The sequence below is a fragment of the Malaclemys terrapin genome, chromosome 2 (genome assembly GCF_027887155.1).
Source record: "Malaclemys terrapin pileata isolate rMalTer1 chromosome 2, rMalTer1.hap1, whole genome shotgun sequence".
NCBI lineage: Eukaryota > Metazoa > Chordata > Testudines > Emydidae > Malaclemys > Malaclemys terrapin.
The window spans coordinates 78828168-78848290 of record NC_071506.1 but is presented as its reverse complement, the minus strand read 5'-3'; the positions used below and the strand labels follow the sequence as shown (position 1 = coordinate 78848290).

General features: G+C 42.9%; 1 protein-coding gene across 1 annotated transcript in view; it reads left to right on the top strand.

Annotated features, from left to right (window-relative positions):
- Positions 1 to 20123, top strand: part of TAF4B (TATA-box binding protein associated factor 4b) — a 116181-nt gene that overhangs the window by 75599 nt on the left and 20459 nt on the right. The window contains exon 14 of the mRNA XM_054017576.1: positions 12765 to 12884. Within this exon, the coding sequence (XP_053873551.1) occupies positions 12765 to 12884 (120 nt within the window). The remainder of the gene's footprint in view (positions 1 to 12764; positions 12885 to 20123) is intronic.

Below are 20123 nucleotides of genomic sequence, written 5' to 3'. Positions count from 1 at the left end.
TTATAGCCACTGTCAGGATAGTGGATTCAACATCTGGCCTGGTAGGGCAAATCTTAGGTAGTATTTACTTTAGACTTCTTTGCCACTGAAGCCAGGCCTGTGAAATATCTTTTTAAAAAATCCACAATATAATCTAATGCAACTTTATGTAATACAGTTTTTTAAAGAGCTACACACCAAGCCACTTCAGACCATATACTGCCTGCTATCTTGTATTTAACTCTAAAAAAACAATTTAAAAAGCCAATAGAAACATATATGGCTAATTAAAGCATTCGGTTAGAAAGGGCTTAAGGGGGTGGAAGGAGAAATTGCATCATAGGCAAGAAAGAAAAGATGGCAAATACATTAGTCTCGCAGTCTTAAAGTTCCACCTCTCCTGCTGGAAAGAATGTGGCATTCACCTTGCAGGTCAGAAAACTACCTACAAAACAAGTGAAATGTAAAGACTCCAGTGCTCAATGGGTTAGGTTTGCTGAGAGCTGGTATAAGGTCCTGAGGAGGCAAAGTAAAATAAACATTTAAAATAGGAACATGCGTGGCATGCAGCAAAAGGGAATGGAGAAGGTAGGTAGATATCTTAGAGCAGAAGGCAATAAAGAAGAGCATTCAAGAGAAGGGGCAAAAAGCTTCTGAAAACTTGATGCATGAAAGGTAGAAGGAGATTAAACACCTTACATCCCTCAGTCTTTAGGTGAAACAAGGTAGAATATATAGATAAAAAAAATGAGAATGTGAGAGAGAGAGATGAAAATAATTTCAGTATCTAGAATAAACCGCATAGGTTAAAAAAAGACAGTTAAAATGTAGAATTTCAAGATGTACAGCCAATGTACAGCAATGGAAAAGACTTAAGGAGAACTGAATCCTTTTAAAATGAGTAGAAAAACTAAGTGATCATTTGAGTAAACTCTTTTGTGATTACCTATTTTGGTATAATTTCTCCTTATTCTATAAACCGAAACAGTCCTCTACCTTGTTTTGTCTCTTTCATATGCCTTTGTCCGCCATCTCCTTTTTCCTCAAGCCTTCGACATATTTTTGTTCATCCACATTACTGCTTTTATTACTCTGAACATATTTTTATTGCTGAATAGCATGCATAACCCTTGGGCATACATTAACTTGTCTTTCAGCCCTTCCCAGTTTCCTTTGCTGCCAGTTCCTCTGATGCTTTAAATCATTTGATATACCCTATCTTTTCCCATGTTCTTCTAAAGTTGGTGCGCTGAAGTTATCCTTCTTTTGCTAATTACTAAACCCATCTATGTAAGGGCCACTGTTGGTCGATTCCACACCTGTACATTTCCAGTCATTTTTCTTAAGTCATTCCAAACCAAGCCCAGAATTGTTCCTTGTATAGCTTCCTTTCCATACTGTTCTGTCTGTTCGCATCCAAACAGTTGCATTCTCCTTACTGCCTAGTCTCAAAGATTTGGTTTCTTTATATTGCTCCTTCTATTCAGTCCACATCATAGTGTTTCTTAGCACTTGATTTTTCCATTCCTATTTCTCCTTCCATAGTTGTGTAGAAGGGTATTTTTCATGGTATGTGGTTGTCACATTTTCTGTATGTACTTTGTCATGTGCTGCACTCATGCAGAATTGAGCATTTGGATTGACCTTTCTACTAGGATACCTGCCATCTGTCAAAGTGCTGCCTCTTGTACTCCCATAATCGTAGCCTATTTGCTACCCTGTTGTCTACCCCAGTGGTTATCAACCAGGGGTCTGGGGTCCCTGGGGGGCCATGAGCAGGTTTCAGAAGATCCTTCAAGCAGGGCCAGCGTTAGACTTGCTGGGACCCAGGGCAGAAAGCCAAAGGTCCACCACATAGGGCTGAAGCCCGGGGCCCGAAGCCTTGCCACTTAGGGCTGAAGTCTGAGCAATGTAGTTTCACAGGGGCATCTGTGTCATGGGGTCCCAGGCAATTGACATGCTTGGTAACCCTTAACACCAGCCTTGTCTTTTATATGTAGAAAACCAGTTGCTGTGGCACAGGTGGGCCATGGAGTTTTAGAGAATGTTGGTGGGAGGACCCTCAGAAAGAAAGGTTGAGAACCCCTGGTCTACCCTGTGCTCTTCAGACCTGCTCCTCTTATACACTTTGCCTCTTCTGCAAAACTGTCCTAAATGTTGGATAGCATAGGAAAAAACAGGCTCCTGAGAACAGTAAAAATGCTTTCTGGATCCTCAAAGCATGGTCTTCCTTTTCCCTGTTTCTTAAGATAACTTCACACCAGTTTTCTGCATATGTATATGACCAAAATGCAAGTTCTCTTCTTAACAAAATAATTGTATACACAATAAATATTGAGTTAAAGAGCTCCTTTGCTTATACAGTTGAGGCCAGGTGACCTAGTTCCATAACATAAATCACATACTAGAGACATGACACACCAATCTGTGAGTTAGTTAAAAGTACGGTCCACAAACAGTACACTGATTAGTTTCTTTCCCTACCAGTTTCCCAGACAGATTTTCATGAACACTACAACAAACAGTTCTTCCTTAGCCCATAACTGTCCACATTCACCCAGTGTGAAATAGGGCTCTGATTAGTCTCATCGTGAAGTACTTCAAAGGTGACTGTTTACCTGAGACCATCTTATTTGAATTATTGAACAACTTAAACTCATGCTCATAAGACCCTGGATATGTTGCTTGGAAGGCAGTGTGACTTGAAGCAGCTTTTGAGGTTTCTATTTAGTGGGTGCAGGCTGGAAGCTTCCTGTAGAGCCAGGTTCCATTTCCTTTTGTCAGATATAAGGAAGTGACTTCATACTACTCTGGTTCTCCTGCCCAATGGGACAAAGATGGTACCTGCCTCTAGAAACAGATGGCCCTGCTGTTTTGCCTATGAGACAAGTAATACAGTATTTCCTTTTTGCTTTTTTTAATTACCAAAACAAATAAACCAGCCTGTTAGGTAATAGCAAAGAGAAAAAATTGTCTCCTTATTCAGGCACCTAACTGTGGCTAGCAGTTCTAGGACTGATGGGAGACCACTGGTAAGCAACCTGTTCTACTCACCATTGTGACCAAGATCTCAATCTTGGGAATGCTTTGCATAACAACCAAAATTGCTTTTTCACCAGTCTGGAGTCTTGTAACTGAAATATTTCTGGTCTTTTCATAAGTTAAACTTTATTTTTAAAAGGTATTGTCATAAAAAATGTAGTCAGTTTAATATTGGATAGAGGCTTTGCATATTTTACTGAAATGTGGAGAATAAGACTTCACAAGAGTGAGAAATACAATTTCCATGAGCTGGAAAGGTAATATTTTTATTGGTAGAGAAATTGAATGGAGAAGAGAGAGGTCAATTTTAAAGGCTTTCATTTTATGTGATTACAGCTATGCTGCAAATGCCATTTCACTATAAGGAAGGACTTAAAAATGTACCTTTTTTTGATTTGTGCTGCAGGTCAGATTAACTAAAATGGTTATTGTCACCCTAGAAGTTCCTGACTGCTGCAAGACCAGACTTTAAAACCCACTTTTATTATTAAAAAGGCCAGCAGCAACAGACTATTTTGCAACTTGTGAGATGTTTTCACAGCAATTTGATCATTGTGTACAGGATTTTAGAAATCTTTGTACTTTAATTCTTAGAGTGAAAGTAAAACTCAGAGGGAGGAAAATGTGCATGAACACTTTGTCGTTTGCTTCTGGTCCAAAGGCTGCCCCCTTTATGCTGTTTTGAGACATAAATTTTGACATTGACAAAATCCTTATTCTTCATGGAGTGACATAATGGCAGCAGCATCTTCTATTTCAGTGGCTGAAGTGTAGGTCAGGATAGGAGAGGGAGCTTGCCAGTTTTGGTGGCTCTCATCTGGACATTATTGTGGTGATGCATCATCAATCATCCATCTCCTGGTAATGGGATCCAACAAGATGAAGAGATAATTTGAAAGGAGTTCATATCCTCCATAGCCTAGAAAACAATGTACATGTGTTCAGGGTGTGGCGCTGAGTAAGGGCACATCCTTCATCTTAATTGAAATGGGATAGGAAAAGGATCTATTGATAGAAAAATAGAGGGTCCATGGAAAATATTTGAAATACTAAATGCAACTTCCTGCCTTTTAAAAGATTTAAAGACACTTCAAAAGATTAGCATAATGTCTGTATTTTGAGAGGGGTCTGGGATGTGTTTAGAAGAGGTGGGAGGACAGGGAAGGTACTGGAGAAAGAGATTAGAGGGCATATCTTAAGAAGTGGGTTTGGGAGAAGAGGGTTAGCTGGGACACTGCCTCTTCCTCATTCAGAGATGTTGACTTCTAACCATTCCTAGTGGAAGTCTGGTAGTCCAAGAAACCCTTCAGCCAAACACCAACTCCTTCTGTAGCTTCCAAATAACCTACTTCTGAGTCTTCACCACCCAAAGGGAGTTCTTACTCTGCTTTATGCTGCACTGTAAACCCCGTTCCATTTCTCCCCTTCCTCCACTTTTCTGGTAACTCAAGGATGTACTACAAAAATATCTGTTTGAAATGAAAAATTTAACTCAAATGTTTCTCTGACCACCTTGTTCCTGACCACTGTATCATAGGAATAATAAACTAGCGATTGTTCACTGGCATGTCTTGATACCATCTTCCTGTCTCATGAATCTCTCCTTCCCATTCTGCTTTCACTACTCTGTCAATACTCAGTCACAAGTATTGTACATTTGTAAAAACTAAATACATTTCAATCAGATCTTTTTAATTGACTCACCAGTGTGTTGAGCTGGGCTGCTAGCATGGTACTCTTCATTATTTCCTTCAGTCCCTTACAAGGATTATGGGCATTTATACTGGAAGTTTACATTGGCATTGTATTTCACAATTGGTGTTTCTTTGTACTAGAGCACAACTTTCTCACCTCCAGAAAATAGCCAGAATGAGACTTGTTCTTCAAATCCTGGTCAAATTCTGCCTGGTTTTGTTGGTCCTATGGTGGAAGATGTGTTGTGGACAGAGTGCAGATGGATGAAGTGGCGGAAAGCATCCCCAACTCCCCTTTTCATAAATGGGGGCCCTGCAACAGTTGGCGTTAGAAAGTGGTGCTGGTAGAGGTTAGCTAGCCAAGGATGCATCATTTCACCATGTTAAAGAAATTCACCTTCTCCTGCTGAACCTGCTTCCCCTCCAACAATGGGTAGGCAATGATAGCAGCACCTTCCCTCCCTCTCAGGGAATTCCCAATCCCCACCAATCCAGAGTGGAGGGAGATTAGCTGGTGTAGGGAGGTGTGACTTTCACCCAAGCTGGCAAAAGAAGGTGTATCTGTCTCTTGGGATAATTGATAAATGTCTCTTCTAGACTCCATTAACTCTTTAATGGGATTACTTCCATGCACTGTACAAAATTCAGCAGCCTCTGTTTCCACCAGTAGCCAGTTGGGCGATCACATCATGTTTGACTGGCTCTCTATTAAATCAGTATCAATTTCAGTCATACTTCTTTGTGTCACTGGCTCTTGTTTTGTCATTACCATCGCTGCCTATCAAGGTAAAAGTTGGCAGGCCACTTATTTTGTCCAAATTTAATAATCTTAAATCTGTGAGAAGGGACAATACATTTTTCTGTTGCTGTGAAACCCATTTCCTGCTTGTCTTGTTGTCATCATCTTATGTCCACTATTAATTGACTTCAAAACAAAAACACCTTGAAAATCTGGCCACTTATTGGAGAGCCTAACTATAGACTCAGGCTTTGATCCTGCAATGAGCTGTGCATGCGTGCACCCACACAAATCTCAATGTAGGGTCAGCATCTTAGACTCCCTGACTTTAGGCACCATCTTTGGAAATAATGTCCATTGCTTTTAATTGGCTATCTGTTGATTAAAGCAACTATATACTGGTCTATCTGCACTTACCTGTCTTTTTGCTGTATTGTAACAGCCATAAAACTAAAAAACATGCTCTTGGAGCTTGTGAAGTACAGTGTGGCACCTCTGTATGAAAAACGCTTCTACAAAAATGTATTGATAGGAGTGTCTGGTTAAAACAAGGGATATACAATTCTGTGAAATTCAGCTCAGATTATTGCCCACAAGTTTGGATGTTTTTGGAACATCCTAGAATTAGAAACTTGGGCTTGGAAATCGAACAGCTGACTGTCAAAGAACCTTGGCTTTTAATTGCTTCTAATGAATCCAGGAAGTGGTTAAACTTTTAATATTTTTCATTTTTATTTGAATTTTTTCGAATCTTGAGGTTTGGCTGAACTTCTAAGTGAAGGTTCAATTTAGTTACTTTGATCTAAATTGTTTTCTCCTCTCCAGCTTAGAGTAAGTTATTCTTGACTTCAGAAAGTATTTTCTACGTCTACCTCTTTATTTTTTTTAAATTATGTTCTTTCCAAAACACACATCACAAATATTAAGTTTTTATGTAAGGCAGCTGTAGATAACTTAAGCAATTGAAAAACTTTACTGGTAACATACTCTCTTAAACACTCTTGAAAATGTTAGTCTACACTACTGAAAAATGGAAACAGAGCATGCAAAATGCAAGTTCTGATGAACAAACTATTACATATTTTTTATTTCTATTTTCTTAAATGTAAAGTGTAAGTGTGATATGGTAGCTAATGCTGTAGAAACATTGTTTAACTTCTCTGAGGAGATAAGGTGAGCTGTAAAAAATCTTTTTAAAAATTGGATTGGTCTCTTTGTATATTGTGTGAATGACTTGGTTTTAAACTGTTTGTAACCTTAGTAACATTAGGAATGATGTCAAGCCTGTGTTTTGCTGGGGGAAGGGGTCTAATCATGTTTGTTGCTCTTCCACCTTAAGTGCTGGGGCAGGAAGGTTGAATTTGTGACACATCACTTTTTTCAAAATGTCCATTAGGCACTGGAGGTGATAACCTACCAAGGGCTTTTAGGGGAGACAAGATTTAAGATTTTTTTATGTTTAAAAAAAAAAAAAAAAAAACCCAACCAACCAGGAAATGCATTTTAAACACAGCTTTCTGTCTTTGTACATAAAGAACTATAAGCCTAATTTCATCTTCGAGTACTGTCCCTATGGGTGCTCCACTTCAGGTGCTTATGCACCTCTCAAGCCCTTGATCCGCGATTTCTAGCTAGCAGTGCCCATGCCCTGCTCATGCACCCTCTGCTTCCTCATGGCAGACACTGAGTCTATACAGGGGTGCGTCTGTGAACTGCCCTCAGTGTCTGACATACACAACACCTGAAGTATGCCTATCATTGGTACAGTTGTCTCCAGCCATGGCAATCTCGGCTACGGTGTCACTACTGGGGTCCTTTGTTGCCACAGGAGTTCTGATACTTGAGGGACCTCTGTGTTGAATTTGCTGGCCAGGTACCAAGCATGTCTCAGTACAGACACCTTGGTCTCTGAGTGGCCACTCCCATGGCACACAACTCTCATCCATCCTCAATGACTGCCCCCGTATGGGACGATGTAGAGGAAGACGACTTCCAATTGGTCTCCTTGAGTGTCGGGGGGGGGGTCGTTCTACATGCCTCTTCAGGAACGCACCCTCACTCAGGGAGGACTTTGCAGCTCACCAAGGATGGTGGAACCAACCTTGTACGCCACCCCCAATCCCCCCCCCCAATGGTCATATTGAGACCCGTGGGCTGCTTATTGGCAACAATTCAACAGACTACTGGTACTGTCCCTCAGGGAGGCCAGGGTTTCCCATCCTCTCTCTACCCTTGCATGACAGAAGGAGACATTTGAGGAGCAGGAGGCTAGGGCAGAAGAGGAAGTCACCCCTGAGACCACAATTTCGTCGTCGTTGCTGGATGAGGCTGTTGTGCCTTCCCCACTTTCCACCGCCAACAACGTCATACTGTTCCAGGATCTCATTAGAAGGGTAGCTGGTGATCTGCAGATCCCTCTGGAGGAGGTCAGAGATCAGCAGCACAAGCTGCTGGATGTTTTGTAGTTGGCAACACCTTCCAGAGGGGTGCTACCTATTAATAAGGCTCTGCTGGATCTGGCTAAGATGGTATGGCAGATGCTGGCCCCTAAGAACATAAAAACGGCCATACTGGGTCAGACCAAAACTCCATCTAGCCCAGTATCCTGTCTTCCGACAGTGACCAATGTGAAAAAGGGTGGATAAGAAGTACTATGTGCCTTCTAAGGATTCTGACTATTTATTTTCTCATCCCCACCTAACTCCCTAGTGGTGGATGCAGTGAACGAACGGTGTAAGCCACATTTTGAGACCTACCCCCATGACAAACACCAAAAGCAACTGGGTCTTTTTGAAACTTCTTATTGTCTGTGACCATGCAGTTCCGGATTGTGAACTGTCAGGCAATCATGGCCAAATACAACTTGACTAATTACAACAAGCTCATGGCCTTTATTGAACAGCTGCCACATGACTGCAGGGAGCAGTTCTGGCCCATTGTTGTGGAGGTTCAGCTATTGGCCTGAACAGCTCTCCAAGCATCCCTAGATGCTGTGGACAATGCTGCCAGATCTCTCGCCACTGTGGTAGTTATGTGCAGGGTGTTTTGGCTCCAACTTTCAGGGTTTCTGAGAGAGGTTCAGAACCCTATAGAGGGTTGTACAACCCCTTTGGTTGTAAGCTTTTCTCTGAGACAATGAATGATTCCCTGCATATACTGAAGGACTGCAGGGCTGCCCTATGTTCCCTGGGCATCCACACACCTATAAGTAGGAAATGTTTCAGTAGGTCAGACTGCCCAGAGGTCAGACGCTGTTCAGTTCTTGGGGGTATCGCAAACCCATGGGGAAAACCTGCCCAAAGAGACAGGTTTCAGAGGAAGAAGGTGGCCCAATCACACTCCATGACCACCCAGGCATCATCTAAACAGCAGTTTTGATGGGTTGGCTGCGGGTTCAAATCCTTCCACCCCTCTGATTTTTGCAGTTCCGTCCGTTAGCCCCCACCTTCCCTTTGGGGACAACCTTGTTCATTTCTTCGGGCTTGGGAATGGATCACTATGATCCAGTGGGTCTTGGAGGTCATAACACTGGGCTACACCATCCAGTTTTTTGGCACTCCTTTGTTTCCACCCCCCTGCCCTGTTCCTCATCAGGGACCCCCACATGAGCGTCTCCCCCTCTTGCCTTAGTACTCTCTTCTCCAGCTAGGAGCAATACAATCTGTCCCTTCCCCTTACAGGGGCTGGTAGTTCTTCTCTTCCTAGTACCAAAGGAGGATGAAGATTGGAGACTGATCTTAGATCTAAGACGGCTGAACAAGTTGGTGAAATGTCAAAAGTTTAGATGGTGACTGTAGCAACTATAATTCCTTTGCCACGGGAAGGGGGTCGGTTTTCATCCCTTGATCTACACAGTGCCTACTTCCATAAAATATATAACCATTTCCTATCGCACAGGAAATACCTATGATTCACTGTAGACCAAGATTACTTCCAGTAGCGAGTGGTTCTCTTCAGCCCCAAAGGTATTTTTGAAAGTTCTAGGAGTAGTTGATGACTTTCCTTTGACAGGAAGAGATTCTTGTCTTCCCATACCTTGACAACTGGCTGCTCAAAGGGTGCTCTTTCGGGGCAGTGTTATCGTCCACCCAGAGGGCCTATGGTGTGTTCCAAGAGTTGGTCCTACAGCTGAATGAAAAGAAATCCATGTTAGTATTGGTGCAAAGGATAAAGTTTATAGGGGCGTACGTGGACTCAGTGACAGCCAGAGCGCATCTCCCTTTAGACAGGTTTGTGACCCTGTCAAGAATGATAGGAACAATTCAGGGCAGCCTTTGGACCTCAATAAGCAACTGTCTTCAACTCCTTGGCCATATGATAGTGTGCATCTTTGACCCATCATGTAAGGCTACGCTTCCACTGCTTCCAAGGTTGGTTCAGAGCTGCCTATTCTCTGACCAGACACACCTTGGATAGGTGGGTGAAGGTCCCCTTGCACGTGAATAACTCCCTAAACTGGTGGAAGGAGCAACTCCATGTCTGTGCAAGCATCCTTTTCTGCCGACCCACCCCAACTCTCTTAGGGTAGGGAGTCCTCTTTGACACCCCTGGGTTCAGGGCAGATGGACAGTTCATGAAAGCTGTCTCCAGATCAACCTTTTGGCACTCAAGGCCATTGGGAATACTTGCCTCCGTTTCCAGCCCTTCATCAGGACAGAAGGATTAGGGTCATATGGGACATCATGTTCTGCATGTTTTTAAATCAACAAGGAGGAGCAAGATGAAAATCTAAGGTATCTACCAGTATGTTTTTCCAGAACCTAATAGTTTTCAGCTGGAATCCTGTTTCCATAACCTGGGTATTAGAAAGTCAAAGCCCTTCTATCTGGATAGGACTAAGTGATTTAGGAAATCGTCTACACTTCATACTTTTCACAGATAGATCAAAGGGGTTCCTATTTCTGCTCAGAGACCACCTGATATCCATTTTGAAAGTATCCCTACCTGTTATGAGTCTGTGGGTGCTCAGCCCTCCTTTCCCCCGCCACCTCCCCAGATGTGAAAGCGCATACAGCCAGATTGCAAGCAACATCTACAGCCTTTTTGAAGGATGTTCCCATATCGGAGATATATAGCGCCACTACGTGGACTTCAGGCCGTTTGTTTTCAAAGCATTATGCCCTGCGTCATTCCGTCGGATCTGCTGCAGCACTTGGCTCTGCAGTATTGTCTTCAATTCTGGACCCTGATCCGAAGCTCCCTTCTCTTTTGGATACTGCTCAGAAGTCACCTGAAGTGGAGCACCCCATAGGGACACTATTCAAAGATGAAGGAAATGAGGAAATATTACCTACCTTGTGCAGCAACTGTAGTGCTATAAGATGTGTGTTCCTATGAGTGCTCCTTTACCCACCTTCTTCCTTTCTGCTTCAGATGTTCCTTAGGGAATGAGTGAGTAGAGAAGGAAATGAGGGCAGTTTGTCTGTGTACCCCCACTATAGCCTCAGTGTCTGCCACGAAGAGGCATAAGGTGCATGTGCAGGTCAAACAGGTACTGCTAGCTAGAAATCTCTGATCACTTGCACCTCTTGAGCCCTTGAAATGGCATACCCCTAAGGGAGCATAGCTGGAACTACAGTTACTGCACAGGGTGAGTAATATTTCCTTTTTATTTTGTTGCAGATCATTTTAGTCCTACTTGAAAAGGTACAAATGACCAATAAGAGTAGAATTTGGTTACAAATTCAGATGTCAGAGTTTTTGCTGGCATACTAAGTTCCTATTTTAGGGAGCCCCCTTCTTTTTAACAGAATATTAAAGATAAAGTAGTGGGGGAAAGTAAGTGTTCAACTGCGCTGCAAGCTCAATAAATGCTTTTTGTAGTTAAACAGCAAAATGTGAGCAGACTACAAAAAGTTCCAGTGAAATTTTGTGAGATGAGGAAAAGTATAGCTTCTTCCCTTGTATGCAGTGGTTGAACTGAGCAGTCAAAAACTCTGTAAGGAATTCACCTTTGGCTGAGAATTTCTTAACCTTTGAAAGGAAGTGTTGCCATTTTAATATAAAAAACTGTAGCTGATGCATGACTAGAAAATCAAATGCATGGGCTTCACAGTCAGGGAACCTTTTGAACCCTGAGTTGGAGAATAATTTCCTTTCTGCTTTGCCTTTTTGCTATAAATGGTATTCCTTCGCCGGGGGATGAAGGGGGGAATACTTTGCGGACTCCCCCTCTGTTTTCTTGAGTTATTCCACCATCCTATAGATAACATAAGAATATTTCAACACACTTGGGAAGCAGCAGTACTTGCCCTGCTATATGAAATTTTCTTTTATTTTTAGAAACTGCTGGTGATTTTTAGTGGTAGCATGATAGTGTATTTAAAAAGCTTGTTAGTCATCATTTTGACTAAACTAATCCAACCAGCTAATCATGGAATCTGTTCTCTTAAGTCTTGACTTATTTTGAGGGAATTCTTTTCTTCATGAACAACTGAAAATAAGTATCTGGAGTGTTAAACATCTCAAATATAAATTTAAAAAAAAAAAAAAAAAGCCTGACATTTTGAAAAAAGTTAACTAATGAGAGAATTGAAGTGCTACCTGCATGCTATTAAACCTCAGTCACCTGAAAATTCCTGTGATCCACGTATTCTGTCCCCATGACATTCAGAGTAGTGTCAGGGCACAAGGCCTTGGTTCACAAAATTAAGCTTCAGATAATTGAAGTAAAAATGAATGCTGTCAAATACACATCATGTTTTGGAATTTCTCTTGCTTGCTCAAATGGAAATAAGGTGACCAGATAGCAAGTGTGAAAAATCAGGACAGAGGATGGAGGGTAATAGGCGCCTATATGAGAAAAAGCCCTGAATATCGGGACTATCCCTATAAAATCGGGACATATGGTCACCTGAAATGGAAACAACCTGTGAAACTGAGTACAGTGTGACCCGTTCTCAATATCGAGAACCTTCAACTCTCAAAATGTTAATTTTTGGCCATTTAAACTGGTTTTGAGCCAAAACTTTTCTTGTCTCACTAATCAATAAATAGCAAAATTCACTGAATTTGAGATCAGTAGGGATATCTCTGGTGGTATTGTTGATCCTAGGTGCTGTCTTCTCAAAACACTTGAACCTAAGGACAATGCCATGGCATATGTAGTGGGGGTTAGCATTTGCTGGGCTCCTAAAATGACTAGTGTGGCAATGGGCCTAATTACTGGAATTGTAATTTCTGAAAAGTCATATTCTCATGTTATGATGCAGATTTTATAAGCTATGTAAAAGATCAAATGGTTGAAGCTGAATGAACAAATTTGGTCCTTCAGTATACCATATATCATATACTTTTCTTTTTTAAATTAGATGCAACAGTTGGAGCTGGCACAGATGCAACAAAGAGAAGCCAATCTCACAGCTTTGGCAGCGATTGGGCCAAGGAAAAAAAGACCACTGGATTCACCAAACCTTGGATCTGGGCTTGAGGTATTGAAATGTCTTGTATGCATTTGTTCCATTTTAATATTGAATTATCTTTGGGGGGAAAAAAGGAGGGAAGCCCTCCCTGAGGCTTGTTGAATATTGTAGGGAAAATAAAGATTTAATGATTAAAGAAATACTAAAAGCCTTAGTTTTGGTGAACTGAAAGTATTTGAATATAGTTTCTAATAATGTGTATTGATGAGTGATGCCACGATTAAGCCATGGACAGGTCACAGGCAATAAACAAAAATTCACGGCCTGTGACCTGTCCATGACTTATACTAAAAATACCTGTGATTAAATCTTATGGGGGGGCAGGCAAATCCAGGGCGCTGCATGTGGAAGGCGGGGTGGTACTGCTGGGGGAGGCACATCCGGGGGCCAGTGGCACCAGCTGGCCAGGGGCCACAGCCTGTGGCTGCTCCAGCCGGCCAGGGGCCGCTGCCGGGGCCTGCAGCACCAGCTGCCAGGGGCCATGGCCTGTGGCTGCTCCAGCCAGTTGGCCGGGGGCTACTGGCCGGGGCCAGCTGCTTTGGCAGCCCTGGGGTTAGCCACACTGGCCGCTGCAGAAGTCATGGAATCTGTGACCAACACAGAGGCCTATTGATGAGCATGCTGTATAAAAGGAGTGCTGTATTTACAAGACCTAATCAAAAGCATGATGAAAGTCTCTGCTTAATCTCGGAGAGGAAACCTCCACAATCTCAGTGATGTGTGACAGCAGCGTAACTGTTTCTGGGGCTGTGACAGACAACTAGCTGCCTAGCTTCCCTAAAGGGGAAGAGAGTCTCACCCAGAGGGACAAACAACTGTTGAGGTGGTCTCTGGAAGACAAAACCAGCCGCCTCTGCCCACAAAAAGTAGTAAAGAGGCATCTGCTTCAAATCCTAGTTGTCCTAGAATAACCGAAGGGCCTTGGTACACAAGCTATGCTCTCCAATGGGTCAGGACCATGGGTTCAAGTAATGTCCTCCTGACCCAGGTGCCCTTGTCTAAACACACAAGTTGTACCAATTTAACTATCACAGACGTACAGGAAGGGGATTAAGCACTACCCGTATAAGGCACCTGCATCCATACTAGTGATTGTACTGCCAACTATTTCATTACAAAATCGCACCCCATACCAATGTAGTTATACCTGTACAAAATCTGTGTAGACCAGGCCAAAATCCTTTAACGTGGTTTGTGGCAGTGTGCTCCTGAAGGAGTCTGGAATCTCCAGTAAGGTGGTTTTGACCATGCTAACCCCTTGAAAGAGAAATACTTTTGTTTTGGAGTGTGGACCATTCCCTTTATATAGGGCATAGAGATTCTTTCAGATGCACCAGAATCTCAGCTTTCTTAAACTTCCAGCAGCTGGCTTTCATCAAGAGCCTAATCTCTGCACTAGAGCCCTTGCTTGCCCAGTAGAGGGGTGAGACAAGGTGGGATCCTCTCCCCAGTGTCGCGTTATCTGAAACTCTGTCCTGAGTTCCAAAGTGCCTCAAAAGGAGTCAGAACATGGCTTGTATAAATCTCTGGGAGCGAGTCTCCCAGCACAGGTAGACAGACTCACGCCAGAGGGGGTCAAGCTATGACACTAAAAAGAGCCGTCTGGCCCTTACAACTTAGGCTTTCACCCCTCCTGACCCCTAGGCTTGAGAGCCAAAGCTCCACCCCAAGTCCCAAAATCCCTGCTGTGATTTTTAGTGTGATTGCACAAACAAGGCTAGCTTCCAGCTGCAGTGTAGATATACCTAGTATGAGTCTCTCCTTAACACATCGTCTATTCCTCTCCCTGAGGTGGCTTGAGTAGCTATCTCTTATATAGTATCAGAGGGGTAGCCGTGTTAGTCTGAATCTGTAAAAAGCAACAGAGGGTCCTGTGGCACCTTTAAGACTAACAGAAGTATTGGGAGCATAAGCTTTTGTGGGTAAGAACCTTAGTCTTAAAGGTGCCACAGGACCCTCTGTTGCTTTTTATCTCTTATATAGTGGTCTTATAGTCTTGTGGTATTGACTTTCCCATAATAACATGATGCTTGGCTTCTGTCCTAGTTTTTATAAAAAATCCTGACGTCTGACTCATTTCCTAACCATGATATTCCCCCATCCAAGCTTCTACTCCAGTCTTGTTCAAGTTTTTCCCTTCCCGTAACACCTGCCATCTCAAAAGGACCTTTGCGGTGCTCTTGGATCAGAAACATTGAGCAGAAAAGATTCCCTTTTTCATTCTCTTCCACGGTTCAGGATACACCCTGGTCAGATTAATTGTGTTGGATATCTAAGACTTAGAGTCACTACACTAGAGACATGGCTACCTGTTGGTCTGGACATGGGAAGCATCATCAGATGAAATTTGCAAATATGCCACTTGGAATTCCTTGCCACTTGCTCACTAGGCCCCACCCCTGGTTGAACATGAAGACATCTGCAGAGACAACCTTTGATCAGAATGTTAGAGCAGAAGTCCATGGGAAGGTGGGGGTAAAAGAATGAAGGGGGTAAGCAGTTTCCATTCCTCCTTCCCCTATCCATAGCCCTCATGCTGCATCCTCTAATTCAGCAATAATTCTCATGATCATCTTTCCTAGAATGTTTCTTTCAGAGGGTGCCTATGCAGAAAAGCGGGGGTAGGGCTGACCTAGAAGAGAAGGGCTAAAAAGCTAGAGGCTAAGCGACCAAGGAGAGCTAGCGAACAAGGGACAACAAACGGGAGTTTCAGAGGGAATCTGTAAGTGGGAGTCATAATAGAATAGCTATGGCTAGGAAGGGCGGCATCACCAGTGCCAACGCTGCTCCTGCAACCGTATCCAGACAGAGAACTTAACTATGGATGCCTCTACCCAGAAACTTGTGACCTGCATTTCTCTTTCGCAGAATGCCTGGCTGGGGAATAGTTATCAGTGGTTCACAGTCAAACTGGAAGGGCATATTCAGTGGGGTCCCGCAGGGATTAGTTCTGGGTCCGGTTCTGTTCAATATCTTCATCAGTGATTTAGATAATGGCATAGAGTGCAGGCATAGGAAATTCTTTTTTGTCAAGGTTCCAATTTCTTGGTCAATGTATGCTCAAGGTCCAGACTCCAGAGAAGAAAATAATAAAAATAACAATGATAATAAGTAAATAAAAAGATTTTGGGGACTGTTCAAAAGTGTCTAGCAGACCAGATTTGGCCCAGAGTCTGCCTATTGACTACCTCAGCATAGAGAATACACTTATAAATGTTGTGGACGATACCACGCTGGGAGGGGTTGCAAGTAGAGCCCTGTGTGGATACAAAAAGTTGTATCCGCATCCTATCTGCATAAATTGTCTTCGGATATCCATGGATTTGCAGGGCTCTGCTAACAGCTCCACAGGTCACCTTGCACCAGTGACGCAGAGCTGTCAAACCCCCAACTCCTCCCACTTCTCCCCAGAGACCTCCCACACCCTGCTCTGCCCAGTCGTACTTCCTTCCCCACTCTGGGTGGAGGCTACATCCTGGGTCCTCATGTGCAGCACCGCCCTCCCAATGGGGGGGCTCGGACACCCCTACACAGCTGCGGTGGTTCTAACACTTGCTGCGTTATGCTCACTGCATAGGAGCACAGCATCACGCTCCCTTCTGGGAGTTGCAGTTTACCTCCCATATCTGAGCAAGCTGGGGACTAGAACTCCCAGAATGCCCAGCAAGCTGCTGCTGCTGCTTGATTCAGAGAGCCGAGCTGAAGGCTGGGTAACGGCCACTCCATTCAGGTGAGTGTGTTGCAGAGCCCTGTGCGAATACAAAATTTGTATCCGCATCCGAGCTGTGATCCGCAAAAATGGTCTGTGGATATCCGCATCCATGGATGGGGATACAAAGCAAAAATCCGCAGATTAGCAGGGCTCTAGTTGAAAATGCTTTGGAGGACAGGATTAAAATTCAAAATGATCTGGACAAATTGGAGAAAAGGTCTGAAGTAAATAGGATGAAATTCAATAAGGACAAATGCAAAGTACTCCACTTAGGAAGGGACAAATAATTGCACACATACAAAATGGGAAGTGACTGCCTAGGAAGGAGTACTGCAGAAAGGGATCTGGGGGTTATAGTGGATCACAAGCTAAATATGAGAACAGTCTAAGGCTGTTGCACAAAAAAGCAAGCCTCATTCTGGGATGTATTAGCAAGAGTGTAGTAAGCAAGACAGGAGAAGTAATTCTTCCACTCTACTCTGTGCTGATAAGGCCTCAACTGGAGTATTGTAGTGCAGTTTTGGGTGCCACATTGCAGGAAACATGTGAACAGGGCTGGCTCCAGGCACGAGCTTACAAAGCAGGTGCTTGGGGTGGTCATTTCGGAGAGGGGCGGCACGTCCAGCTGTTCGGCGGCAATTTGACGGACAGTCCCTCACTCCTGCTCAGAGCGAAGAACCTCCCGCCAAATTGCCGCCGCAGATCGCAATCGCGGCTTTTTTGTTTGTTTGGCTGCTTGGGGCAGCCAAAACCCTGGAGCCGGCCCTGCATGTGAACAAACTAGAGAAAGTCAATAGGACAACACAAAAATGATTAAAGGTCTAGAAAACATGACTTATGAGGAAAGATTTGAAAAAAGGGTTTGTTTAGTCTAGAGAAGAGAACAATGAAGGGGAACACAAGTTTTCAAGTACATAAGTTTGTTACAAGGAGGAGGATGACAAATTCTACTTGGCCTCTGAGGATAGGACAAAAAGCAATGAGCTTAAATTGCAGCAAGGGAGGTTTAGGTTGGACATTAGGAAAAACTTCCTAACTGTCAGAGTGGTTAAGCACTGAAACAAGTTGCCTAGGGAAGTTGTGGAATCTCACTGAAGATTTTAAAGAATAGGTTAAACTAACGTGTCAGGAATGGTCCGGTTATTACATATTCCTGCCTTGAGTGCAGGGGACTGGACTGGATGACCTATTGAAGTCCCTTCCAGTCCTACACTTCTGTGGTTCCGAACTGAGCCATACATGGAAAGAGCCTATATCTTTCCACTTACTGGCCTAGTTTCTGCAGCTGGGTCAGTACCGTGGAGACTCCCATCCTGCAGGCCTTTCTTAGTCCAGCCTTTGACAAGAGACTGTCCTTACGGAAGTAAAGCAGTCTCCTAGGTCAGAAAGAATCAAACTGGAGAAGCAAAGGAGGGAGATGTAGCAAGTAGAAGACTCCTCCATGATCCTCGTTTGCCATCCTGCCCCTCAGATCAAGTGAGGTGGAGGAACCCAGGTCAATCTGGCCACAGAAAACGTATTAAGAACTTATCTTCCTTTTGAGTGGGTACATTTTATGTTCCTTGGAATCTTCAATACATCAATAGTGGCCTTTATTCTGCATGTAGAAGTGAGCTTGTTATCTGCCTTTTTATGTAACACCACTGGAAGACTTGAAAACATGAGCCTGGCATTAGAATAACTTTCCTCATCTCTCCCTCCCTTCCCACCAAGTTTTTTTGGTTAATCATTCTTGTTTTTTTTAACAGTGCCTTTGATAAGGAAAGGCTATATAACACAAGGTTGCAATTGTTAACCCTCTTTTGGCATAAGAGGTTGTGTAATGGCTTCCTGTTACATATTTCAGCTGTCACTCATTCTTTGGCATGTCCATTATTTCCTTTATTAAAAATTTGGTAGCACTGTGCCAAATAAGTACAACTGGGAATAGTGTCATATTGCAGTGTTTTGGGCCATTAATGCAGTACTTTTTAAAAAAAGGGTTTGGATGTGAACTTAAATTGACACAAACCTGGTAGCATTTGTTGTAAGTTCCATTGGAAATGCACATTCAAAAATTTAACTTTTGATGTGTGTTGTATTGATCTCATGTCATCTCTAGTTGGACCAACATCTAAATCCTAGCATGCTGATTAGTAAAGGATGTCATGAAAGTAATTTCACATGTGAAAACAACCTGTTTCTTGAATGCAACTCTGCATGTTCATGTGTAGTATTTGTTGTCTTGGGAACAGAGGAGTGGTTTGTCTAAGAATACCTAATTCTTTGGAAAATCTTTTTTTTTTTTTTTTTTGATGCTTTATTCCATTCACAGTAGATATTTTGTGAATGTAACCTCTTCTCTCTGTTTTTCTCTGGGAACTTCTAAACTGATGTTCCAAGATGTCTGAACAAAATTTAGTGACCGTAAAGAACTTAATATTTGGTATAGAAAAATAAAAATTGGTCTGAGTCCCATTTAATATTGCTAGAAGCAGAATACCCATAATTCATTTCTTCAGAGGCTATCGTCGTTGGAGTCTCCAGTCCTAGTCGATGTATGAGTCAGCTTGTTTCAGTGCATCTTGTGCAACTATAAACCAATGAGGAATCCACAGATGTGTCCGCCCGGCTTTTTCTGTTCTGTTATTCTCAATGGCTTAACCGCAGACCAACAGGTCTGCCTCCATCCTGATCTATCAGCAGCAGCAATTTCCCATGTATTCAGTTAGACTTGGCCTCCCAGCATACATGCTCCCATTTTCAACAGTCCATAAAATATGGCTTTGGGAAGTCATAAACCATCCATACATACGAGATGACCACCCTGCAAATTTGTGCCTGTATGATTAGGGATTCACCACTAGTTATGCAACACCAATCCAGGACTTCTATGTTTTGGTATCCTGTCCAACCACTTGATGTTACAGATGAGATGCAGACAGGACATTTGAAAATGCCTGCTATAGTGTCCATGTTTCACAGCTGTAGAAAAGAGTGCTGAATACGATTGCACAGTAGACCTTAATCTTGGTGTGAAGTCGAATGCCTCTCACCTTTCCCAGGCAGTGAGTCGACCATAGGCATTTAGAAATGCAGGCAATTTCATCATTGATAATGGCATTATTAGATCAAGTGCTGCCAAGATTTCTTAAAACAGTAGAAAAATATGGCTGTCATCAATTGCGATTTCGGGGACAGAATCCTTTTTTCTTTTTTCTTTTTTTTCTGGAGCAGGCTAGTAAAGCACTTTGGTTTCATTGAGGGTGATAGTGTTCAAATCGCTTGGCTGATCTAGAAAAGCAGTTGATTAGATGCTCCATCTTCACCGATATGTGCTACGAGTGCACAGTCATCTGCCAAGAGGACCTCCCTAAATAGCAAATCAATCAGTTTAGTGCGAACATGAAGATGCTGTGCAGAATTGTATATAAATACCCCCGTTTCAGTCTCTGAAAGAATCTCTAGCAGCATAATCCCAAAGAGAATAGTAAATAGTGTAGATGCGAACATAGCCCTGCTTAACACCATTTGTGACAGAGAGGCTCTGAAGCACC